Genomic DNA, 27,004 nt, shown 5'->3' with positions numbered 1-27,004 from the left:
CGGACGGGTTTTCCACGATTTTCGGCAAGCTATTTCAAGGCTTATATCGCTCGCAATGTTCTAAATTCTAGCGCGCTAGTTAAGTTTAGCCTTATTGAACAAATTGACTTTAGAAAAAGACGAAAAGAAAAACAAAAATTTTGGTCATTGGAACTGCAACTATCTACCTTTAAAATATATATTTCCGTCTTGTTTTTGACTAGCACCCTTCCTCTGAATACTGTTTCGAGTATGTAAATTCAAAACCTCTTTAGTACAGACAATAAAATCTCCGTTTGCAGGAGTAGTCCAGTCATTTTACTAAAAATAATGGGTCAACCTGCAACTAATTGCAACAGAAGAAATTCCAACGGTTTTTGACTGAGAAACTTATCGTTAATATCATATCAAAAGTCCCAGAAAATCCCGGCAGGGAAAGTCATTGAAAAATGGGTGTTTTTAGAAGCTCCGAGACACGTTTTTAGAGATGCACGGAAACGAGGCTGAATAAAGCTTTTCCAAAAAAGCGCGTGTTTATATCTTAAAAGTCAAAAATACAACAAAATTTGAAACGATATCTCAATTGGAAGGTTTTCTTATTTTAGAAATCAAGTTAATTTGTGATATTTCACTACACAGCTTTAATTTTATGTCTATTTTAGTTGCTTGCCGCGTAAAAAAGTCGCAACCCTAGCCTGTGTATGGAACTGAATGACATTAAGTAAAGTTGGCTTTTTTAACTGGAGCGATTTTTTATTTTTTTATTTTTTAATGAAACTAGTTGAACTGTTTAAACCTTTCTTCAAAAATAGTGATACAATTTAAGGAAGCTTAATTTTCGTGTAGAAAGAGAAATAAAAGCGTGAGTTGGCGTGAGATCGAAGTTTTTAACTCGGAGGCGTGTATGAGACTCACACCCAAGGCGGGTGAGTTCGCAGGTATAGTGTGCTGTGTTTGACGCCTGCAGAAATTTTAATCTCCATCGAACAAAATGGTTTAAGAACTTCAATGTTCTGTGCTCCGACCAGGTAAGTGTATTCTGAGTTCTCTTCAAGAGTAGTTTTTTCTTTCAAAATGGAGAAGTTTCCCTTTGCTGACTCATAGTGATCGCATCCAATGTACTGTTTCTAAAGCGATATTAACGAGTTTTCTGCGGCTACAGTATTTCTTCGAGTGAGTCTTTCAACGCAGTTGAAATGTGACGTATCACATTCTGGTTTCAAAAATATTTACTAAAAAGCGAGATCACTGCATACAATGATGCAGTGAGTTAAAATAAGAACAACGTTATCCTTTCTTCTACTTATAAAGAATGATATGTTTCCGAAAGGTTTTAAACCCGTTTGCTGAAATTTATTGGGCGAAACATGGAGCGTCTATGATTCTATTGCACGTTTGACACAGTCTAATTTATATCCTGGTTATTTTTAGACCAGCAAGAGCCTAAAATGGATGAAATGTGTTGTGCAATTTGTCAAAAATAGTATCTCTCCGTCTGAAGGGAAGTGAAGGTATAAACCGCGCAAGCGCAGAGCGCAATGACATCCAAACTATTCCCGGTCAAAAGGTATACAAGGCATGTCGCCGCACGTATTGCCACCCTAGTAACATTGGCCAAGCCAAGAAACAAGAAATTGCAAGCTCAAGTTAACGTCGTTCATTGGATCGCAAGACTGAAAAATTCTTTAGCTTTAAAACTGACTGTTTCTACTGTGGTAACAAAATTGATTTTGAGAAGCAAAAGAGAAAGCCAGCAGAGGTGTTCCGTGTGACAACCCTCGAGACAAGAAAGACTGTGCTAGACACATGTTCTGAAAGGGGGATTCTTGGGCTGAAGTGGAACAGACGAGAATTTTAAATGTCTATGATTTGCCGGCCGCCGGTGCTGTTTACCATCAGCCATGCAGCGTCAACTTCAGGACCGAAAAACAAATGCCAAAAGTATTCAGTGCGTCAGATCAGCTGGATAGTAAGAAAAAAAAAACGAAGCTTTTATCAAAGTGGTGAACTTTCATAATTACTGTCATTGATCTAATCAGAGTATTAACTCTGATCTAATGGAGGAATTTCTTAGTGACTCAGCTACTGCCCATATAGCCACACCCATATGAAGGCAAGACTTCAGGAACACTTTGGCGATCAGATTATTATAACCGAGATCAACGAAAGCCAAATGTTGTACCATTTAGAAGTACTGCATCAGCTATTCTGCACGAATTTCACTCACAGCAAAAGGAAGTTGATCTGGTTTCGGAAAAATTAAGTATTATCAGAACCCCGCTGCCTCAAGGTTGATTAAGAATGACATCAAATTGCTTAAAACATCTAATAACGAAGTCTTCCCTTCGATCGAAACAGAAGCTGAGGAAAACGTTGACTTCCTTCCAGCCACGTTAAAGATGTTTTTGGAGGGTATTCTGGTTGGTAAAGATAACGTGAAGTTAGCATCAATTGGACAGGCTATTGTTCAGACGGCGCGACCTAGAGTGATTCTTGCGCCTTTACAAGTTGGTTTAGCAGTGCAGCTTCATCACAACTTCGCATCGAGATTTCTAATAGACACCCTTCATCGCCATGGCTTCTTTTCTTCGTACCAAGAGGTACAGCTGTTTAATAAAAATGCTGCATTGGACCAGGGAACTGATATGCCAGATTATGACGGAGAGTTTGCTCAGTACATAGCTGACAATGTGGACCATAATCTACGTATCCTTGACGGTAACGACACCTTTCATGACCAGGGACCGCGGAGGGGGAGGGGCTGGTAGGGCTATAGCCCTACCACTTTTTTGGTTGGATTGACATTTCAGGGCTCTGGATGAAAAGGATAATGTAGTAAATAGATTTAGGCAAGCCTAAGAGCGGAGCTTCCGATTTATTTAAAAATGACCTAAATGGCAAAAACTAAACCTTGCCTACACGAAATCTATCGAAATTGCGTTCAGAAAGTAAAAGCAGGCTCAGCAATTCAGTACAGGTTGTAAGCTTGCATCAGGGTCCTGTCTCTTTCTTCAGCGGACTTGATCTATGCAGTAGTTAGCTTCGTTTTAACACAATCATTTGCTAAAGTTAAGCTTATTGCATCCTTGATGATAACAGCCGCAGATTCAACAGCAAACAACAGAAAAAAGCTAACAAGACTTTCACAAGGAATTTTATTCACAATTATTTCGGGCCTCCAGCTCGTAAACAATTTTCGTTTTCCACAATTTCACGGAATATAAATGACTTTTGAGGACATCGTGGGAGAAAAATTGGGTAAGAAAGTTCTCTGTCGCTCTTTTTACTCGCGGTTTCATTCAAACTACACAGTGAACACCGCGCAACAAATTTTCTCGCCTTTTTATGTGATAACTTTGTTTCGATCTAACTGAAACGTCCACATCATCCAGTCGATAGAAGATAACGTCAATTGCTCGTTTTACGGTTGCGAAAAATGCGACCAGAGACCAATAAAATTAAAAGTTAACTGTGTAGCGATTGAACGAGAGTCGCATTGTATCGAGGTTTCGATACACTCACACATGAAAAAGACAAAAAAAAAAATAGAGCAGTTGAATAATAAACATCTCAGATCGTTTGCTGTGTACTGTCGCTGAGTAATTTTACCCGTTGTCTATATTTTGTCTTGCCCTGCGAGCTTCATTTGCTGTTTCCCCTCCTTTTCTTTAGCCGGCCACAGGCGGGAAACTTCCTCGTCCCCAGGCCTAATCCGTGCGTACTTACGGGGAAAGCGGCAACCCCCAAAATTTCTCGGTTCGATGGATAACCATTTGCTTACTTATGGATTCTCCGCTCGCACGCCTTCGGCGCGCGTGGGTGCCCGCTATGAAATTTTTACACGATAAATGGCAGAACAGTTACCCGTAATGCTTGCTTGTCTTAGCCAGCTTTTTAGCCCTACCACTTTAAAAAGGTCTCCGCGGTCACTGATGGCATGGGCATGATTTGTATCATCACTCCTGGCACGAACCGAAAAAGAAGCGTCCCGAGACGAAAGTTAAGTCCTCAAGACATCTCAGCAGCTGGAAAAGTTGGCCTACGCCCGCCATCTGAGCCAAGGCAATCACAAGTGGAAATAAAGTACAATGACGTAGTTGTTGTAAGAGAAGTAGATCCCACTGCGAATTTGGACATACTTTGGAAGACGTTTCTGCTGTTTAGCACCACACGCCCAGCATGGGCTGGAATGATGCAAGCTGTCCACCGGGGTAACCATCAGGGGAAGTCATCAATAACACTTCTATCGATGATCGACCTGAACCCAAGTGAAGTCACATGTATTTCCTCCACTCTGAAAACATGCGCGGCGCCACAACATCGCTATCGCAACTACCATTTTTGGTGTAGATAGATTAGCTCCACAATTGAAAATTTAAATATAATGAGATTTATTTTGCTTTTTGAATACTTTTTGATTAATTTTTCCTCCGGATGAAAGTTTTCAAGCATATTTAAAGTATATTTTATGGTTTTTGGATGAAATAAATGAAATTCTGGCCATAAACAAGCATAATAACAGAACTTCTGTTTTTGAGCCTCGTTTTCATGTTACGCAAAAGCACGACTTAGAATCCGTTAAATTTTCGAGATGTTCCCATGCATGGATCCTTTGGGACTTTTAGTATGTTGATCTAGAGACGTATTCGAAATGATTTGTGGTCAGAAAGCTTCTGTTGCAATTAGTTGCAGGTCCAACCACAAAATGACTGGACTAGAGCTCGTTTGCAGGCACATTATTATTACATCCCAGACCGAGGGGACCTGGGTACTATTTTAAACATGGCGGCCAAAGTCCAATATCGTGGTTTCCCGTCTAGGAACTGAACTGTGAAAACAATGATTCCCCTCACTTTAATTGCGTTTAAAAGAAGGCTTTACTACATGAAGTATAGATTTCAGAGACTCAATCGTTTCTGGAGGTTTATCATCTTAGCATTACTTGGAGTTTTGCTGTGGATTTGGGGTAAGTCGTATTAAGCTTTTTAACTTTATAAACTTATCTACACTTTTGAGAAGTTGTGATTAATCAATTATAGACATTATACGCACACAGCTGGCTAGGCTTCGTCGATCAGGTTGATTGGGGGTTCAAATTCCAATGGGTAGCTTCCTTAAATGATTTTTTAAGCGATGGCGTGACATCGCTTATATGCCGGGTGTTACGAAAACTAAGACCCTCGAAAGACCTATTAAAGACCTAAGACCCGGTCTTAGTTTTCGTAGTACGAAAACTAAGACCCCAGGTCTTAGTGTTCGTAGTACGAAAATTAAGACCCCAGGTCTTAGTTTTCGTACTACGAAAACTAAGACCCTATATTAAAATCAGAAAAAAATCATTGAAATAACTATTGTAGACGTACAATGAGCACCAGTAACTGTTATTTTAGCTTTTAATATGTGAGACACTTCGCGCGTAGTGTTTTCTTGGTCTTTCTTCAGTCATTACTCCTTTCGGCTCTTGGCTTTGTTTTTCTACGCAATCGTGTGCGATGAGTGCTAGTTTGCAACAAATTTCCCCGTCGAAAGAGCGATAGGAATAGTTTAGGGCCTCAATAGGTTTAAGCAAGCTGAATTCGGGCGCGTACTCTCTTTGTTGCGTGACAGAAGTGTACAATAAAAGAACATGATCTTCGAAATTGTTGTTGGTGGTGTGTCCGAACAATAGCTTGCTTTCAGCCATTGAGGTCGAAGGTCGGCTATCGCACGTGAGGCAGAAGTAAACATTTTGGCGCGAAACTTGAGACACATATTTAGATCGAGGGGTAAAATTTTCAGCTATGTCGGTTTTTCGAAAGTTTTAGCTTCCTCAGCTATTACGGTATTCCAATCAAAAATGACCTTCTTCTGTTAGGAAAAAGATCTGCTAACTGTGTAACGCATGCAAAACAAGATAAAACACTTATTCGAAGAACATGTTATTTTACTGTACACTCCTGTCACGCAATATTTGTTGTTGGATACAACCAACAACAATTTCGAAGATCATGTTCTTTTATTGTACACTTCTGTCACGCAACAAAGAGAGTACGCGCCCGAATTCAGCTTGCTTAAACCTATTGAGGCCCTAAACTATTCCTATCGCTCTTTCGACGGGGAAATTTGTTGCAAACTAGCACTCATCGCACACGATTGCGTAGAAAAACAAAGCCAAGAGCCGAAAGGAGTAATGACTGAAGAAAGACCAAGAAAACACTACGCGCGAAGTGTCTCACATATTAAAAGCTAAAATAACAGTTACTGGTGCTCATTGTACGTCTACAATAGTTATTTCAATGATTTTTTCTGATTTTAATATAGGGTCTTAGTTTTTGTAGTACGAAAACTAAGACCTGGGGTCTTAATTTTCGTAGTACGAAAACTAAGACCTGGGGTCTGATTTTAATATAGGGTCTTAGTTTTTGTAGTACGAAAACTAAGACCTGGGGTCTTAATTTTCGTAGTACGAAAACTAAGACCTGGGGTCTTAGTTTTCGTACTACGAAAACTAAGACCGGGTCTTAGGTCTTTGTTCTTCGTTTTCGAGGGTCTTAGTTTTCGTAACACCCCTTATATGCCATTGCACGATCGGTTCGTTTTGTCTGTTTGGCCCGATCGAACAGAAAATCAAGTTTAACTTAACAAGAAATCGCCGCGTAAACACAAAAGCAAAATACTTCCGTGCAGTTAGAATGGAACACTACAATGTATAAACGAAAGAGACTAATTATATATGATGGGATCTATTAGATTTAGTTGACAGAAATTACTAATTCTTATAATACAAAGGGACACTGTGAGCAAGAGACCGTTTGACCTTTCTCGCAGCTTCAAAGCTTGCTCGCGCGTATCGTATGTCGTTTATCCGTGATATCACACTACAGTATAACGCAATATTTGTTGAGACAGCATAGGGAAATCTAAAAAAAAGTATAAAAATATAAAATAAAATATTACTTTTGTTCAATTGGGAAAATCTACGAAGAAAACGTATTATTTGCATCCTTGGTCTGTGAATTCATAACAGCTATACAATCACTAACAAGCTTCTTATGTTTAAAAATTGTAAGCTGCAGTTGGATAACAGTTTTTTCACACACAAGGTGTCAGCTACTTTTCCTCAAAATTATGTAAGACCCCTTGTGAAACGCCATCGCTTCTGCATGCATCGCATGCCATTTATTTTTTTTGTACAGAATAAGTAAAAAGCCTAACTTGCATTTTTGAACCTTGGCATTTCGCGGCAGCCCGCCGCGGCTCAAAACCTGATTGGTGAATTTGAAATGGCCGGTATGTTCGGGCTTTCTCTGGTCGCTGAGTTGAGCACCGATCATAGTCAGCAAGCCGTATGCATGATTTCAGCGTGGATTTTCTCGGAAATTGTTGGAGGGATGAAGTTCAAATTCGGCGAAGAGATAGAGCAACAACCCACCGATCGATAGCCGTCATCGGATAGGTGAGATTTTCAGAAGTTTGGCGTTAATTCCGGTTTGAAGTGGAGGAGGTCGCTGCTGTCGGCCGCCGACTTGCAAGCCTTGTCTCCTCTTTCTCTATTACCGGCCTTCGGCCGGCTAAATCAGTTAAAAAGGCGCTTAAAACGGCCCGCGCAGGCGAAGAAATGCAACAATTGAGTCGATAAACGTTTCATTCAACTTTATTGAGATATTTAGAGCGAAATGTAGTTTAGATATTTAATTTCCAGAGCTTTATTTCAGTAGCCCTTATAGATTTCAAAATTTCTTTTGTTCGTCTCATGTCAACAACAATAATTAACTACGAACACATAGGGTGGTCTGCCTGTGCTTGAACTGTCCCCCACGTGTAGGCAGGTCCTTTCAATTTCGATTTCAAGTGTCAAGTCCATGGTGGCCCAGCATTATCATAGTAAAATATGTTAGGTCTTGCAAAGAAAAAGTGTAAGAAATATGAAAAAACGAAAAATAAAAGCAATCGAAATAGAAAAAAAATGAAAAAAGTATAATTAATATAAATATAATTAATATGATTAAAAAAATAAAAAGAATAATTTAAGCACAAAAAATATTTTAAAAAAAATCACAATTGAAAAAAGAAAAAGAGGAAATAAAATTTAAAATCAACATTAAAAATCGACATTGGAAATAAACATTAAAAATAGACATTGAAAATACAACATTGAAAATCAACATTGGAAATCAACATAGGAATTGAAAAAACGTTATTTCCACGTGGCCCTTTGTTATCATAGACCAGGATGCTTTGCATGCATATAAAACATATTTCGTCCATAAGAGAGCCCCAGAAGTCATTAGAAGCTCCTGATACACCAGGGTTTTCCAGATGGTACTTGATATGTGCAGTAGATGATATCTTAAGTGTACATATTGTGAGCACTAGAGAGGAAAACGCAAAGGAAACAATTCTTTTTATGTGCAAAGCATCCTGGTCTATTCACTGATCAATGTTAAGCTGCAGGATGGGGGGGGGGGAGTTCGAGCATAGGCAGGGGATTTGGACGTAAATGAGATTTTCTGTTCAAATATCAGCTACAACAATCAAAAATCCCCACTATGGACAGATAATTGCTGTCAAGCTTCCCCTGTCCTGCAGCCTGATGCGTGCAGTAATTATAAGTAAAGTTGGGTGACCTGTGCAAGCAAAAAACCCTCCTAATAGTGCAGCTGCATCTTTACAGTAAATCGGCATGCAGTACTTTCCTCATAAACTGAAACATATCAGAAAGACATCTACATCATAAACTTAGAGAACTTACAGTTTATTTACATTTTAATTTACAGTGTGGAATGCGTCCAATTCATCCCGTAGTTATGATGGTGCAACATCTCCTGAAATTCACAAAACAGTGCAGCAAGTTGTGGCACATTATTGTAACTTTCCAATGCGTACAACTGGTGCAGAGGGATCATTAAGCTTTGAAAAACTCCTTAATCAACAACGCTTCCGTTTAGAAATGGCACAGGTATTAATTCGACATGGAGACAGAACTCCTGCTATGTTTATCCCAAACATGGATAATGGAAACTTTGATTACGACTGTACATTCAAGACTTCAGATTCCGACCACAAACAAATGTTTGAAGAATACACACAGGCAACTAAGCATATCTCTACACACGAGATTGCAAAAGGTGTAAATACGGCTCACCATCTTCTTCCATCGGGACATAGGTGCAGGATTGGTCAACTGACAAAGAAAGGTTTCTTACAACATTTTGCTCTTGGGAAACATATGAGATCAGCTTACAGTAGTTTGATAAACACAGGCATCAAGTCTAGCGATCTTCATGTGCGATCGACTCGGAGAACAAGATGTGCACAAAGTGCTGCCGCTTTTCTGTACGGCTTGTTAACAAAGGATGTTATCATGAGAGGTAAGATAGCATAACATAACTATTAATTGCAATTAACATTATAGAATAAGCAGAGTCACTATTTAAATATCAAGACACACAAGGCGACAAGTCGCAGTGACAGGTCTCTGTAACAAGTTGGTCCATGTGTACTACTTCAAAACAACTCGCTGCAAGAGAGGGATTATGTAACTAGTTTTCCAATTCAATATGGCAAAAATACATAACGCTCTCTTATTGGTTTATTTATATTTTGACGCAGTGACTTGTCACAGAAGTGTGCACACGCTGCAGCAATAAAGATTCTCGCAAAAATGCACCATGTCACACTAGGCGACATGTTGCAGCCACTTCGTCGCTGCGACATGTCGCCTAGTCACCCTAGTGTGCCCTGACCTTAAGAGATAAAATCTAATTTTGAGTCACAGCTGATGCTGATTCTGAGAGTCTGATCAAGTCAAACCACTGAATTGAAATGAAATGTTCTTGTTTTGTAAGACATTAACCTGGCGGTAAATAAATTCTCAGTCAGGTTTCAGAGAATAATGATTTTAATAGTAAAAAAAGAGAATAATTTTGGATTCAAGGTTTGTCTACTGTTTTACAGTACATTTTAAGTAGCTGGCTAATTTTGTGGTGTTTTGTCTTATTTCATTTTAATATTTTTAATTAATTCACCTACATGTACTGACATTTAAATCTTATTCACTCACCATTCGCTGAAAATACTGACTTGATACAAGGAGTGGATCTGGTCATACAGTTAACTACTCCTTAAATATGTTTTGAAGAAGAAATAAGTTTGTGATGAGACACATGTGTGCAAGCTCAGGGAAAAACCTTGAAAACTGTAGCCTGATCTCTTTCATGTTTAACTACAAAATACAAAATATTTATAAATGGGGAGAATATTTTTTTTTAGTGTAATCACAGGCTTATCACCTTCCCTCTGTGATCTTTGGCTTCCAACATTGTAAGAATTATTTTGAAAAAAAAATCATAAATTAAAATAATTATTACCCTAATAAATTTTAAAAACATTGGAAGGGGCATTTAGACTCAGATATTAAAACTCAGGTAGAAAATTGTTAAAGATTAAGTTAATAACAACAAGTATATTTTGTTGAAGAGAACTGCCACTAAAGGTCCGAAGTAAAGAACTTTGTACTACGAAAAAAACTCAGCATTAAAAAGTGTTCTTTATTGTTTAGAGGGTTTAACCATCAACATCAGCTCAGGTATATGGTTTCATGAAGATGATGATGGCATACCATACAAGTGCCCTTCATTGACGAGACGTTGGGATGAATACAAACAAAGAAGTGAACACCTGACAGGAGCTGAGGCAATGGAACCCATCATGCAGCAGTTTTCACGTCTGTTAAGGACACCAAGGCCTTCTCTGCCAACCATCATATTGTAAGATAAGCTCTCCTGATGTCAGTTTTATGTAACGCAAATGATATAAAATAAGTGCAAATTGGTGTTACATTAAACACTTAATGACTGGTCCCAAGGAAAACAGTTAATTTTGTTTCTCAAGAATCTCAGTGTTTCCCGAGGGTGGAGCCGAGAAAAACATTGATGTCATAGATTTTGCAATGTTGCCTGCTCAGCAACTCTTGGATTAGCACAAGTGTTGTATCAACAGTCATTCAATAAACTTTGTTTACCCGTCAGTATAATAAAAATGAGGCAAAAGATCTTAGCTACAATCATTTGCAAAAAGAGTCAAGATGATCTTGGTTAAGAATGTCATTTTACATACTTAAACAATGACAACTTGTGTTCCTAACCCAGTCCCCTAATCAGTGTTGTCAGATTTTCAGGATTACATTTAAACCCATAAGCAACAACTTTCAAAAGGGGAGGGGGTCAGGATAAAAGTTTTTTGCAATGTTTGTCTTCCAAAGAGCAATGATTTTTGAAGTAAAAGTGCAATTTCAGGGAAAGTGTCTCAACTATTTTGCCTGTGGTGAGTGCCATATTTTGCAGTAGACCACTTAAATTCATTTATTGCTTTGTATTACTTTGTAAGATTGATTGATTGATTTCATTGATTTGGACTAAGACTTAGCTTAATACTTTTATTTTTTCAGCTTGACTGATGCAATTTACACTCGTTTCTGCTACAATTATCCCCTGCCCTGTGGCCCTGGAGGTTGTGTGACAGAAGAAATGGCAGCGCAGGCAATGGATTTTGCGACCTGGGCATTTGTGGATAACTACACAGGCATAGCTGATGTTGCAACGCATCCAATGCTGATACAGATAGCCAAGAGAATGATCAATAAAGTTCAAAGTAAATCCGCACTTAAGTTTGTACTGTACAGTGGTCATGACAGCACAGTCACACCACTACTATTAAACCTTGGAGTCCATGATCAGAAAAGATGGACTCCCTATGCAACTCGTGTCGCCTTTGAACTCTGGAGGGACACTCATGAAGACTCTTCAAAACAGCAAAGTTCTCTTGACAACTTTTATTTTCGTGTTATCGTCAATGGTAAAAGGGTCACTAGCAAAATGAGATTTTGTGGTGATGCTTTGGTCAAAGGTGAACTTTGTCCTCTGAAAGAATTGGTTTCATGGCTCTCTGATGGTGCAGGTTTTGAAGGAATGGACGAGAGCTACAAGACACTTTGCTCACAAGACAGTCTTTAGATAATTTATCATTTGTAATTTTTATCATTTAAAGTATTAGCCAGGGCAAGGATTGTTTTTTATTCCTCCCTGGATGGGGTGCTTGTCCATCACAGGGTTACCCCCAGTATTACAATCACCAGCATTTCTGGTAATTTTTAGCGTTTGAAAATTAATATTGTTAAGTGACAATGTACTTACAGATTTTGCTGCTATATTAATGTGTTATTTATCATCATCATCATCATCATCATCATCGTCGTCATCATCATCATTATTTATAAAGAGACTGTGCAACCCAAGTTTGCATTTTTTTAACTTTTTGGGACAAAATTTTCTAATTTTTCCAAACAAAATATTATTGCCCATATACCTGTAACAACACAATATTATTTATGCCAATGAGGAGACACCCTTGGTTTAACAGGTTTTAAAGTATTCTCTCTATTAGGAAAAAGCAAAGTCAGGTACATGAGACATAAGTGTGCAATAACATTAGAAAGAAATTACGTACTTGGCTGGCATACTTACTCAGTCAAGCTGTGTGATAAGGTCTGTTGGTGCAATGTGGTCAACTGCTAAAGCGCTGGGTTTTTAAAAACTTTGAATATGTTGTACATGTATATATAGTAGAGTTCGAAAAATTAATGGTGTTATTTATTATAAAACTTGGAAAAAGAAGTTGTTGAAAGAGAAGTTGTTTTTAATTCTTGGTTGTTTCAAAACGGTAGAAAAAGAGAAGAAAAACTTAACCAAGTAAAAAAAGCATGATATTGTAATTAAATATCTTTCCAAAACAAAAAAGTTGATTCTTGGTGTTTTTGGTTTGGTCAACAAGGCACCCTAGGGGTTTCAGGGAACAAGGGGACATGCATGGCCATTAACTTTTTGGGAACATGTAAACTAAAGGAAAAAATTTAACTGGGAACATGGGAAGAAAAGCATGTAATTTTAAGTAAAGAGAGAACATCAAAATCGAAGAATGTCCGGGGAATGACTTCCAGACTTGTGGCTGTACTTTTATTGTTCTGTAAACGACCAATGAAAATTTTTTTCATTATCCCAGAGCAGAAGCATATCCTCATCCTGAGGAGGAAGCAGACTCTGGGATCCCCACCTCATCACAGCAGTCAAACGCACAAAGTCTCTGGGCAAAATCTAATTCTACTTCTAATAACAAACAAGACTGCAAGGCTAATCGTACTACATGAAAAGTAGACTTTGCGAGACACCAATACGACGAGAACCGATACAGCAGAATTGCAACCGCGGACAGCTGTTTCGTCCTTATTGGGACTCATCAGCGCGGTGTAGCAAATCTAAATAACGCCAGCTCAAAGGGCCAACGCAAATAAATTGCCCAGCCCGTACACCGTATCAAGTTCCGTACTTTAATTCTATACATACGAACAAACGTTACAAAACTGAACTTTCACGTGATTGTCCTTGTAAGCTTTTGTCTTGGACTGGAATTAATGCACCTGTCAATGTTAAGCCCCAGGGTGGGGGTGGGGGGCAACCCACGGGAATTTGAGGGGAATTTGACATCGTGAAGCTCTCCCAGGATGGGGATTTTGACATCCAAAATGGTCTGCTAGGTGGGCCGGGTTAGAAATTTAAGAGGAGATATGTGAAGTTTGACATTCACTAGGTGCCCAGGGGTGGGGAATTTGACTCTGGCTTCCAAAAAATGTCAAAATCCTCTGTGTCTGTCCCCCACCCCCCCCACCCTGGGGCTTTACATTGATTGACAGGTGCATAATGAAAGTGGAGAATTTTGAGCGGCAGTTTTGGCGGGAACTATGCAAACTCGATTTGCATTGGTAATTAATACCCTGGGGATTATGCAAATGAGACTATAAAAGGGGTCACATGTGCTCCACCCCATCACTCTACTCGAGGCCGCGAAAGTGAAATGTTTGGCATTTGTGTTCAACCCGACTTGCTCGATGGCTGAGGCAGATCAAGTTCCTAACGCTGTCGGTGCTGAAGAAATTGCAGCTCAAGTGAACCCGCCAGTGCAGGCGCCGGCTCAACAACCGGGTGAAATTCAACCAGCCGCTGGGGCTCAACCGGTGTTACAAGCGAATGAGGTACGGTTTTATTTTGTTCTGGTTTGAACGTTACGCTTTTTGGACTCTTCAAGTCCTTGGTTGGTTGGCTGATATTTGTGTTGATAATGCCTGTGAGGTTTGTCTGCGCGGCTTGGTTTTTTGCTATTTTTTAACTTAATGCCTGTGAGGCTCGCTGACGTGGCGAAATGTTTATAGTATATTGCCTGTGTGGCTTGCCTGTGCGGTGAATTTGTTTATCTTTTATTGCGGCGAAATGTTGTTCTAATATTGCCTGTGTGGCTTGCCTGTGCGGCGAAATGTTTATCTAATAATGCCTGTGTGGCGAAATGTTGTTTTTTATATTGCCTGTGTGGCTTGCCTGTGCGGTGATATGTTTATCTAATATTGCCTGTGCGGCGAAATGTTGGTCTAATATTGCCTGTGCGGTGTTATGTTTATCTGATATTGCCTGTGCGGCGAAATGTTGCTTTTTATATTGCCTGTGTGGCTTGCCTGTGCGGCGAAATGTCTATCTAATATTGCCTGTGCGGCGAAATGTCTATCTGATATTGCCTGTGCGGCGAAATGTTTATCTAATAATGCCTGTGCGGTGAAATGTTGTTCTAATATTGCCGGTGCGGCGATATGTTTATCTAATATTGCCTGTGTGGCGAAAATGTTGGTTTAATATTGCCGGTGAGGCTTGCCTGCGCGGTAAATGTTTGTTTAATATTGCCTGTGTGGCTTCCCTGTGCGTTGAAATGTTTATTTAATATTGCCGATGCGGCGAAATATTGTTCTAATATTGCCTGTGTGGTTTTTCTTTTGCGGTGAAATGTTTGTCTAATATTGCCTGTGCGGTAAATTTGTTTTGGTATTGATTGTGTAGCGGAAGATTCTTTTGTTCTGTTAATACCTGTGAGGTTTTTTGAATGTGTCTGAGAGGCTCGTTGGCGTGGTGAATTATGCTTTTGTGTTGATATTGAATTTAAATTGCCTGTGTGGTTTGCTCCGCCTCGTGATGTTGATGTTGTCTCTGAATTCTTCATGCGTGAAAATGTTTTTCCTGTAAATGCCTTAGGCCACTCGGCGTGTTAAATTTTTGTTTTTGGCGGGTGCTCGTGAGATTTGTTGGCGTGGTAAAAAGTGAAGGGAAACAAATAGAAACAGAAAATGGCACTTATAATTTTAAAGTTTTATCTGTGAAAGTCCGTTTTTGTTCTATTTGATGCTTGTATGGTGTAATTATGTGACGGAACGTATTTGGCCTTCTTTAATTCTAATGCTTATGTTTTAATAATAACAATAACAATAATAATAATAATAATAATAATAATAATAATGTTTTTTCTATGGTTATAATGGTTTAATGATGTTTATTTGCTCGCGTTGCTCTGAATGTACAACATATGGAAGGGAAACGTTTGGAGAATAAGATTGTTAATAAACGTATCCTCTTGACTTTATTATGCAGGAAGAGGATGACATGTTACGCGTCATGCGGAGGCTGGAGACTTTAGAGAACTCCCAGAAGGCTTCTGTTGAGTCAGCTTTAGAGGAACTGCAAAGTTTCATTAAGATGCCCATGTTCAGCAAGGAGAAGGCCTTGGATTACCTTATCAATTTGAAGATTGTGGCGAAAGAGTCGAAACATCCCAAGTCGGGGTTCTTCAACACTGTCTTCAACGCGGTATTGCAGGCTATGAAGGATAAAATTAGGGTCCCGGACTCTCAATTCCAGCAGTATCTTCAAGTCCTATTGGGCGACAAAGATCATGAAAAGGTTCTCGATTCGATTTCTAAAGTTGATAAGGCTATGCGAGTGGCAGCTCCTAGACCCTTCGCGCCTAGGGGTCGTGGGCGTAGTGGTCGAGCCTAAGTCTAATGAATATTGTATTTTCGGGATTACATAAATAAATATCCATGTCTGTCATGTTTGTTGTCACAGTATTTTGCTTTATTTCGTTGTCCCGTTTTCTTTCTTTGGCTGTATTTCAAATAGCTCTTGATCAGGGTGAGTGACTCCTGCTGGTTTACCGTTTATCTCGGTAGCCACCAGACGTTCTGCTCTCAGACGTGTTGAAGTCGCTCTCTCCTGGTCAGGAACCCCGTTTCTCATATAGATTTCTTTGCTTTTATATTTATCTGGTTTCGGTTGGTTTAAGGTAAATCCTTATTTAAACCCGTCTTTTTACCTAGATGGTGGGTCGTAAGAGAAAATCCGTGGTCTCCAATGAAGGGATTCTGGAACAAGCAAGTCACTGGGTAGGGTTTCGGAATCAGGTTAAGGGAATCAAGCCGAGAATCAATTCGAATTGGGTGAATATAAACGGGGTTCCTGACCAGGAGGGAGTGACGGAGGTAGTACATTGGAAGGACGTGCTCTCGGGCGTGGCTCCTGAGTTAGAAGCATTTAAATTGAGAGATCCCGATCATTTTTCGGTTGGTGGCTTACATCAAAACGTTGGGGCGTGGGATAATGTTCTCGAGGGCCATCCCCTAGCTGATCGTATTGGCGGGTGGATTCGTGACAAAGTGGACATTCTCCAATTTGCTCGACCTTTCTCTGGCGTCTTTAAGCGAGCCAGGTATTCCTCAGATTTGCCGCCACAGAAACGGTTTCCAAACCATGAGTCGTGCAGGAAGTTCTCGGATTTTATATCGCGAGAGATTATTAACCGTGTTTCTACAGGAGCGTTCAGAGTATGGGGGGAGGTTGGTGTGGATGACCCCCCTTACCTGGTGCTTCCTTTAACGGTAGAACCGTCCAAACCAAGACTTTGGATCGACGCCAGATTTCTGAATCTTTGGATGAGAGATATACCCTTCTCTCTGGATAAATTGGCGGACGTACCCAGATTTATATACAGGGGCTCGTTTATGACCAAGTGCGACGACAAATCTGGCTACGACCACGTGCTCCTTTCCGAGAACTCCCAGACCTATTTTGGTTTTAGCTTTGGGGGTTTATGGCTGGTCTGTACGACTTTGCCGTTTGGATGGAAGATTTCGCCCTATATTTATCACACTATTGGTCTTGCTGCCTCGGGCTTCCTGAGAGCTAAAGGGATCCCTTGCTCTTTATATATCGATGACCGTTTAAATGGCGAACTTTTGACTTCCAGTGGTTCTTGGTCGCAGCTCCCCCTTAACAGATCAAGGGAATATCGTCTACTTGCAGCAAGGGCAGCTTTGTTTGTTGTTCTCTCGATTTTGGTAGAGCTCGGCTATACCATTGGCATAAAGAAGTCCGTTTTAACTCCGACTACAGCACTCGAGTACCTGGGTCTTGTTGTCGATTCTGAAAAATTGTCCTTTCTGATACCTGTTCGCAAGATCGAGTCTTTCGCTGCTTTGAGGGAGGACATTCTTGCTTGTAAGTCTTGGGTGGCTCTCAAGACCTTGCAACGCTTCCAGGGGAAGTGTATTTCTTTCTCGTTAGCTGTGCCAATGGCAAAGCTGTTTATTAGAGAAATGAGTGCCGCCATTGCGAGAGCTCCTGCTAATGGCCAGGTACCCTTGAACGAATTCCTTAAGGAGGAGTTGTCCTATTGGCGTTTCTTGGATAATTGGAAACAATATCTCCCTTGGAAAGATGAAAAACATTACACCGTTTCTCTCTCTACCGACGCGTCTGGTCATGGTTGGGCTTGTGTTTTACATCTTCCATCCGGCGATCAGAGCTTTAGAGATTATTGGAACCCAGACCAGAGAGAGCTTTTTATATCATCTAAGGAAATGCTGGCTTTGGTTTATGCTATCAAGGCGCTCCCACAAGAAATTCGTAACGCTAGACTTGACGCCTATGTTGATAGTCAAGTTATGATTGGTGCCTGGAATGCGCAGGGAAGTAAGAAATCACCTCAGCTGACGAAAGTTACAAAGCAGTTGTTTTTCGCTTTGTCGTCACGCAACATTCAACTCAACCTGCAGTATCTTCCGTCCCGGGAGAACCAGGTAGATGCGCCTTCTCGAAGACTGTCATCCCTTGATTGTTAAATTGTCGGTCGCGGCCTTTGCGGCGGTGGATCAGGCATTTGGGGGATCAGGCGGACACTCCTTTGATTTAATGGCTCTCGACTCGAATGCTCCTATGGGTAGGAATGGTATTCCTCTGCCGCACTTTACCCCTTTTCTTAGCCCTTGTTCCGCGGGAGTAAACCTTTTTTCTCAGGATCTACGGTCTGTGAGCCAGATGTCTAATCCGTACGTTTTTCCTCCTTTCGGCCTGATTGGTCCCGTTTTAAAGTTTTTTGTTTGGCTTCAAGATCCCCTTTACAGTAATAATTCCGGAGTTTAATCCTCCATTATTTTGGTGGCCAGAACTTATGGCTCGTTGTTCCGACAAGCTGTGCCTCGGCGAGCAGGGAGACATGAATGTCCTTCTCTCCCCCTCGAGGTCTGGTTATATACCGACTCCATGTACGACTAATATGTGGGCATGCCGGATATCTTGTTTCTAGATTGTGCCAGGCCTTGTGGACTTCAGTAACATTTTCCACATTTCGTTTCCTTGCAGACTCTGCCTAGGGTCCCGAAGTTATATACTCCATCTGTAGCGTGTCCTGTATGCGGCTACCCGAATGACGAACATTTCAAATTTTGCCAGCAATGTGGCTATGTGAGGCGATCTGTTGGGGATCATGCTCAGTCGCCCGCAAAGAAATGTAAGATTGATGAAGGCAACATTGCAGAGCGTCTACGGCAATTGTCTTAGCAGCGATCCTCTTCTCGTTACGTTAAACAGAAATCAGCTTTGGAACTTGAGCTTGGCCAATTCCTTGCGAGCCTGTCGACGCCAAAATCTCTTTCTTCTGCTCTTCCTGCTGATATCAAAGCCTTCCTTGTTTGGAAGGATCGCGGCGGGAGAACCAAGGTCCACCAATCGGCTTGCCCAGCAGTGTCTCAAACTGGGATGTCTTGTGCTTGTCCAAAGAGACTTGCTTTTGGAACAGTTGACTCGTTAATTGGGAAACTTCGTGCAATATTTATTGAACATGGCAGGGGTTCAGAGTGGCATTCCTTACTTGGTGTGGGGAACCCAGCTTCTTGTCATTCAGTAAAGACTTACCTTGCAGATGTTCGAGAGGAACAACTTAGGGCTAGAATTACGCCTCGTCAAGCGGAGCCAATTATTTTAAGTGATTTAAGAGTTATTTCTGGTTATTTAGAAAAGATGCTTTTGGATAGCTCGGTGCTGAGTGCGGTACAAGTATTTATTTATGCGAGAGATCAAGCTCTCTTTAAAGGGGCTATGTCAGAGGGATTTAGCAGATTTTTGGTCTAAACTGCTTTGATATTAGAGGTAGCCAACTTAACCCATGGAAATCACTTTCTTTGAACATCTAAAGGAAGACATAACCATAATTTGCTGTGAGGAATCAAACTACGGCTTAAAATATCGAGTTTTTGAAGACACACAGAAACCATTTGAAAAATTAAGCCTTAATTTTTCAAATTGCAATCCATTTCCATCCGAACCATCCGCAGCCAAAGATGCTTGTTTACAGTTTCAATGCTCTAATATAGCAATTGTTAATGAAAATGGACCATTATTTTTAGGTTTCTTACGACACAAATATAAATTTTGGCTGTTCAGAAATTTGGTAAAATCATGACAAAGCCCCTTTAAGGCCTTATTTTTTGCGGGTGATCGAGCAGCAGATTTATTGCAAGTCAAGGTATCTGATATTTTACGTTTTCCCGATGACTCAGGATTTTTATTTAATCATGTTTGGACGAAATCTTAGAGGTCAGGAGATGCCAATGTTTTTGCGTTTAAACGAGGTTCCAATAAATCAGTTTGTCCAGTTCGGGGTCTGGAAATGTACTTTAATATTTGTAAACTTCTGGGTATAAGGTTGTCCCCGGGCTTCCTTTTCCGCTCGGTAACTAAAACAAATTTGGTTGGTCCTCATTGCTTAGAGTCAGCGGCCGCTCAGGCGAGACTGAAAATTTACACTTCCTTATTAAGTAAACAACTATCTAGCGACCATTTTACTCTTCACGGCTTTCGTAGTGGGGCGGCCGTGTCCCTAGCCCTCGAGGGTGTAAGCCTCCACGAAATCATGGATCACGTGGGGTGGAGAAGTAGTAAAACGGCTCTACACTACATCAAGCTTAGACAAGTTGTGAATCCGGCGGGAGCGGCAGCAAAACTGGCAGACTTGCCCTTGGAATCAGGACAGTCATACAAACGTCTTAATAATTTGAAGGGATTTTCTCAGGCCTTTCCGAATGTTTAGTATAAAGCTGGACACTGGAACACTGCTTTCTAAATTGAGAATTGTCAAGTGTTATTGGCGTTAAGTATAATTATTTAGTGTTTAAGTTAATTATGTTACAATTAGTGAGGATTGGGAAGAGTAAAGTCATGTTTTGAGTTCCGAACGTGAGAAAAGTGAACATCTTTTGGTGTTAAGGATGAGAATGGTGGTGAGCTTGCGGAAGGCCAGAGCGATTCTCCATATCTTATTACCATGTCATTAATAACAATACCCAGGGTAGAATATTACACTATGCAAACTCGATTTGCATTGGTAATTAATACCCTGGGGATTATGCAAATGAGACTATAAAAGGGGTTACATGTGCTCCACCCCATCACTCTACTCGAGGCCGCGAAAGTGGAGAGTTTGGCTACCCACCCTCCCCCCCTAATCGAGTAAGTCGGGTTGACCCCCTCAGCTCCTATCCTCGCCTGGTCTTGGGCTTGTCCCAGGCCAGAGCGATTCTCCATATCTTATTACCATGTCATTAATAACAATACCCAGGGTAGAATATTACACTATGCGCGCAGTGCGTTTGACCGCGTGAAGGGATCCCATTAGGGGCCTAGGTACTATTTTCAACATGGCTGCCAATAGCCTGTGTACAGTTTTGTACGAAGATACAGCCGGCCGGCTGTACACAGGCTACCAATATCGCCAATAGCCGGCTATAAACTGAACTGTAAGAATAATGATCCCCCTCACGTTAATTTCACTGAAAAGAAGGCTTTACTACATGAAGTATAGATTTCAGAGACTCAATCGTTTCTGGAGGTTTATCATCTTAGCATTACTTGGAGTTTTGCTGTGGATTTTGGGTAAGATTTTAGCTTTATAAAGACATCTGATTCATCAGAGATTCTTGCATGACTCAGCTTAAACTCTGGTAGATAAGGGTTTATAAGTTTAGACAATGGTTTTGTAGGCAGTTACACAGATGAGGCCCTCACGTTTAGTGTGTGTGTGTGTGTGTGTGTGTGTGTGTGTGGGGGGGGGGGGGGGGGGGGGGTCTGAATAATCCACAACCCTGGGTAAATTTTGGGAATAATGCGTATTTTAAATTTTTCAAAAAATATAATACTGAGATATCCCTTAAGATAATGACTGAACCAACACATATAATCTGTAATTCTTATGACCAATAATAGACCTGCCAACTCTCACACATAATTTACGAGTGAGTCTCACGCCTGCAGATTCAAAATGTTGATGACCAGATCTCACGTATACAAACCAATTTCTCACGCCTGACTGAAAATCTTGATTTTGTTATTCTTAAACCCCATTAAATGTAAATCGATTAATTTCGGCGAAAAAAGTCCAAAAAAGAGGCATCATTACATGTATTTGTGTTTGAGTCAACTTCACACACATCGGCAATGTCTTAAAGTTATCAGAACGTCTTTGGTGCTCTTCTGCATAATTATTTGCTCAGAAATCATCGAAACATCTTCGGGATCTCCAGAAATAGTCGGAATAACTTAGGAAAGTTGGAGATTGTAATCTAACGCATTTGACTTATGAAAAGTTGGCAGGTATATAAAAAAATAATCCTAAAATTCTAACAGGGCCTCACAGATGGACAGGGTTTGTGGGTAAGAGGGGGCAGTGTTAGGGCTGGTATAGCTACACTAGTAGCGCTTATCAGCTGGTGTGCTTCATATTTCTATTTGATTAACACAGTAAAATGTTTGCCTTGAAAATATGGAGTCCAATATCACAAGCCTGGTTTTCACTCGGCAGTGCAAACACAAGTGCAAGTAGTCTAAAGGATAATTAACTTCTCTTATTTCACCCTGAAAACGGCTTTGACGCAAGCATAAGTACAAGCGCATTGCATTTTCATCCTGCTGCTTCGGCAAGCACAAGGTTAGGATCAAAATTTCTCCTTTTCTCATGCTTGTGCAGATGTGGGTTTTTAGCAGTCTTGTCAGTCGTGCATACAAACTGAAACACATTGACAATATATAATTATAGAGAAACCTACAGTTATTGTTTCAACCCTTAACTTACAGTGCGGAATTCATCTGATTCATCCAGCTATGTCACCACAACACCTCCTGGAATTTATAAAACAGTTCAGCAACATCAGTGGAATTCGCCCACTTATGATGACGCCACCGTGACAACTCCAGAAATTCATCAAAGAATCCAGCAACATGTCACACGTTACTGTAACTTTCCAATGCGTACTACTGGTGCAGAGGGATCTTTAAGCTTAGAAAAACCACTTAATCAACAGCGCTTCCATTTAGAAATGGCGCAGGTATTGATTCGACATGGAGACAGAACTCCTGCTATTTTTATCCCTAACATTGATAATGGAAACTTTGATTATGATTGCACATTCAAAACTGCAGATAACGAACACAAACAAATGTTTGAAGAATATACACAGACAACAAGATACATCACTCCACGCGAGTTTGTAAGAGGTGTGAACATCTTTCACCGTCTTGTTCCATCAGGACAATGGTGTCAGATTGGTGAAATGACAAAGAAAGGTTTTTTACAGCACTTTGCTCTTGGGAAACATTTGCAGACAGCATACAGTAGTTTGATAAACACAGAAATCAAGTCTGATGATCTTCATATACGATCAACTCATACCACAAGATGTGTGCAAAGTGCTGCTGCATTTCTGTATGGCTTGTTATCAAAGGATGCTATCAAGAGCGGTAAGACAACACAAAGTTGAAACAGGTTAAATTAACTGATTGAAACCCCCCCTAACCCTGTTTAAGACACACGAACCTCTGATTTTCCTACCCTGTTTAAGACAGAATGCCAATTTTTGATACCCTGTCTAAGACATAAACAAGTACCTCACTGGCTTTGTTGTTATGATAATCATGATTTAAGCTAAGTAACAATGCCGAAATCAACGTAAGTCAGTAATACCAAAGAATTTGTGAAAATTCAGCTTGTGGTTAAGTTTGTATAAATTTGGGTATATAAGCCTATCCTGTTTTACATTGGTCCATGTAACAATACCCTGTTTAAGACAAAAAGGGTCGATATATATACCCTGTTCAAGACAAAAAAAGCCTGAAAACCATACCCTGTCGGGCCGCACATCCCCATTAAGCCCTTATATAAAGGGAGTAACCCCCCTCCCCCATGAGAGGGGGGTTAAAAACTTTTTATCAAAAAACGTTTTATTTCTTTGTGTTCAGAGGGTGTAACCATCAACATTACCTCAAACATGTGGTTTCAAGAAGATGACAATGGCGTTCCATACAAGTGCCTCTCATGGAGGAGACGTCAGCATGAATACAAACAGAGAAAAGAATACATTGCAGGAGCTGCAGCAATGGAACCAATCATGAAGCAGTTTTCACATCTGTTGAGGACTCCAAGGACATCTCTCACAAGCATTGAATTGTAAGATGAGCTCTCTTGATATCAGTTTTAGGGTGTGCAGGGATGGCACAGTGGTGAGAGCACTTGTCTCCTAACAATGTGACCTGGGTTCCTGACTTAGTGTACCTGTGACATGTGGGTTGAGTTTGTTGGTGGTTCTCGACCTTGCTTTGAGAGTTTTTCTCCGGGTTGTTCGCTTTTTCTGCCTCCACCAAAACCAACACTCCTTTATTCCAATTTGATTGGGAATGTGTATATATAGTTCCATAAAATAATTACTAACCACATTTCCCCCATGGAAGGGATTTTTCCTAAAACCCTCCACCCCTCTGGAAATTCCAATTAAGCTTCATTCATCTCTCATTAAAGTTTTTGGGCTTCGAGACCCTCCCACCCCCAGGAATTTGCCATTCTTTCTGTGGGGGGAGTATGGGCATTTTCTGGAACCACACAATCCAAAGACCACAGATTTGTCAGTCGCAAGACAGTGTGCAATGTTAGACAAAGTCGATTTTAATTCATTTTAATGTTAATGATATAGAATGATTGCATGGGGATAATTTGTGTTGAATTTACAAACTCAAGTCACCTGAAGGAATGTAATGCTGGGAGTAACATTGTGATCAACCAACATCAGATGCAGGGGGAAGAAATACTCCTAGTCACTTAATGCTACAGAAAATGGGATTTTAAGCTCCAGAGGTATGAGCCTTTTTACGTTAAAGGAGAAGTTCACTCCAAAATGGCCATTTATTTTCTTTACGCCAATAAAAAGTTTACACCAAGATATGTTATTCACCAGAATTTCAGCGTCCAACATTCGCTATAACCCTATAAAATCTTTCCCAAAACTCGACAACTGAACGCCGCCATCTTGGAGCTGGTAATGTATGCGTGACGTCAAAGAGCTCAGCCTGAAGTTTGGCGGGAAAATTTTTATTGTCAATACTCCTTGTTTTTTTAATTTTTTGGAGCTCTGTTTAAGCAAAATGGAGCTACACAAACAGGCATTTTGAGAAACAAAAGCCACTACGAAGAAACAAGGAGTTTCGAGTATTTAAATTTTCCCGCCAAACTTCAGGCTGAGCTCTTTGACGTCACGCATACATTACCAGCTCCAAGATGGCGGCGTTCAGTTGTCGAGTTTTGGGGAAGATTTCGTAGGGTTAAAGCGCACGTTTGAGGTTGAAATTTTGGTGAATAACGTATCTTTGTGTAAACTTTTTATTGGCGTAAAGAAATAAATGGCCATTCTGGAGTGAACTTCTCCTTTAACTTTATACACTTCTTTACTGATTTGTAATAACACTTGATATACTTATTCTTTCAGCTTGACTGATGCAATTTACACTCGTTTCTGCTACAATCATCCCCTGCCCTGTGGCCCTGGAGGTTGTGTGACAGAAGAAATGGCAGCGCAGGCAATGGATTTCACAAACTGGGCATTTGTCCAGAATTATACAGGCATAGCTGATGTTGCTTCCCGTCCGATGCTCATACAAATGGCCAAGAGAATGATCAATAAGTCTCATCGCAAATCCACACTTAAGTTTGTACTGTACAGTGGTCATGATAGCACTATTATAACACTATTACTAAACCTTGGAGTTCATGATAAAAAAGGAGTCACTCCCTATGCAACTCGTGTTGCCTTTGAACTCTGGAGGGACACTCTTGTAGACTCTTCAAAACAGCTAGATTCCCTTGACAACTTTTATTTTCGCATTCTCGTCAATGGTAAAGCTGTCACTAGTGAAATAAAATTTTGTGGTGAGGCTTTGGTCAAAGGTGAACTTTGTCCTCTAAAAGAACTGGTTTCCTGGCTTTCTGATGGTGCAGGTATTGAAGGAATGTATCAGATTTACAAGAAACTTTGCTCATAAGACTATCTAGTAAATTTGCTCAATTTGTAAAGATTATCATTAAATTAATAGCCAGTGCTAGGTTAAACCAGAATATATTTTTAAAGAGCGGGTGTGATGCAAACCAAGAGGGTTGCAATCCAAGTTTGCATTTCCACTTTTTCAGATAAAATGTTTTCGTTTGCCAAACAAAAAATAATGTTATTAGATTTTTAAAATCATGAAAAATGAATTCCCATATACCTATTGCAGCATAATATTATTTATATATGCCAATAAGGGACACCCGTGGTTTCACGTGTTTTGAGCATTTGTTTTTAGCTCTTTTTAAGGAAAAGAAAAGTATGAGACATCATAAGTTAGCTACTAGAGAGAATGTACTTGGCTGGCACACTGACTTGTTTAACTTGTTTGACCAGGTCTGTTGGTGGTTAACTCCTAAAGCGTTGGGTTTCTGTAAATTTTAAAATATGTTGTATATTTGGTGGAGTTGATGTTAAAAATGATGTTATTTATTAAAATATATAATAAATTTGTAAGTATTATGCGTCTTTTGAAAGAACATTATATTCGATCAGTCTTACAAACAGTAGGAAAACAGAAAGAACCCATCAAAGTGCACATGATTGACGCACGAATGACGATCTTTTCGAAAAGTTCGCTAAGGGCGGGAAAGAGGGAGTGCAAGGTTTGATAGTTTGGCGGCGGAACGCGGGGCAACAGGGCCTGTCCTGATTGTGCTCGTAAAATGATGGAAAGTTGCTCGCGAGAATGCGAAACAGATGCTAAAAAATTGCCAAAAATCCAAAAAGTTGCTTTATTTTTCGTTTTTCACAATAATTGCTAACATCGGTCAAGATTTTAAGGATACTCTCAAGTATAACGAAACGAAAAAAAACCTTGTCAAGTGACAGGTTATGTGTTTGAACAAAAGGTTGATAAACATTCAAGAAATTCACGTATTAAAATTGAAGTTTTCTATGAAGCCGTTGACTTTTTTGTGTTTGATATGTGCTCTAAACCTATATTTTGCCCAAACATTGCTCAGAAAGGCAAAACTTGCTCGAGATTGCTAGAATCGCAAAAAGGTGCTCTTTTTTTCCACAGGCTAAGAGCGCAATATCCAATAGTCTGATCTTGCGGGAATTTTGAGACATGTTCACAAAGCTTAATTAAGTTTAAGGATTGCAAAAATCGATTTTCACTGTTTGATGGACAGGAAGTAATTATTCGGCGAAATGGAGGTAAATATCCACCACATTCACCGACACTGAGGTAAATAATTGTTTTGGTATATACCACACGAGCTGGTAAACAAAGCGACACATGAAGGCAGTTTGTTTCTCTTTAGCTGCTCGGGGGTGAATACTACTTTGCTTATCACCTCCGCGTTAACCAATCAGCACGCACAAAAAGCATTATTCACTTGTGTGGTATATACTAATTGTTAAGAGTGCGAGGGTAACTAAACAGTCCGGAGGAAATGTTTTCACGTTTTACAGTCT

At 40.1% G+C, this 27,004-nt stretch overlaps 1 protein-coding gene across 3 annotated transcripts; it reads left to right on the top strand.

Moving 5' to 3' along the window:
* The first annotated feature begins 4,774 nt into the window (after window positions 1-4,774).
* LOC144656857 (2-phosphoxylose phosphatase 1-like) lies at window positions 4,775-26,060 on the top strand. 3 transcript variants are annotated; one of them, XM_078517100.1, is made up of 4 exons: window positions 4,775-4,945; window positions 8,736-9,329; window positions 10,520-10,727; window positions 24,968-26,060. In XM_078517100.1, exons 1-4 carry the CDS (start codon window positions 4,819-4,821, stop codon window positions 25,518-25,520), a joined length of 1,482 nt encoding a protein of 493 aa, XP_078373226.1. In that variant the 5' UTR covers window positions 4,775-4,818; the 3' UTR covers window positions 25,521-26,060. The 3 variants fall into 3 exon arrangements, with proteins under 3 accessions (XP_078373226.1, XP_078373225.1, XP_078373224.1); XM_078517099.1 differs by lacking the exon at window positions 24,968-26,060 and adding an exon at window positions 11,408-12,284; XM_078517098.1 differs by lacking the exons at window positions 4,775-4,945; window positions 8,736-9,329; window positions 10,520-10,727 and adding exons at window positions 20,863-21,092; window positions 22,290-22,952; window positions 23,451-23,658 and having other exon boundaries at window positions 24,968-26,053.
* The last annotated feature ends 944 nt before the right edge of the window (window positions 26,061-27,004 follow it).

Source organism: Oculina patagonica, chromosome 6, assembly GCF_052425735.1.
Source record: "Oculina patagonica isolate OP01 chromosome 6, crgOcupat, whole genome shotgun sequence".
Taxonomy (NCBI): domain Eukaryota; kingdom Metazoa; phylum Cnidaria; class Anthozoa; order Scleractinia; family Oculinidae; genus Oculina; species Oculina patagonica.
The sequence above is the reverse complement of the archived record's forward strand: the minus strand, read 5'-3'. Positions and strand labels throughout refer to the sequence as shown.

Coding starts and splice junctions, on each gene's coding strand:
- LOC144656857 (XM_078517098.1), top strand. CDS start 20,966: ATGATCCCCCTCACGTTAATTTCACTGAAAAGAAGGCTTTACTACATG. Junction 21,093..22,289: donor AGTTTTGCTGTGGATTTTGG/GTAAGATTTTAG, acceptor CTTAACTTACAG/TGCGGAATTCATCTGATTCA. Junction 23,659..24,967: donor TCTCTCACAAGCATTGAATT/GTAAGATGAGCT, acceptor TTATTCTTTCAG/CTTGACTGATGCAATTTACA.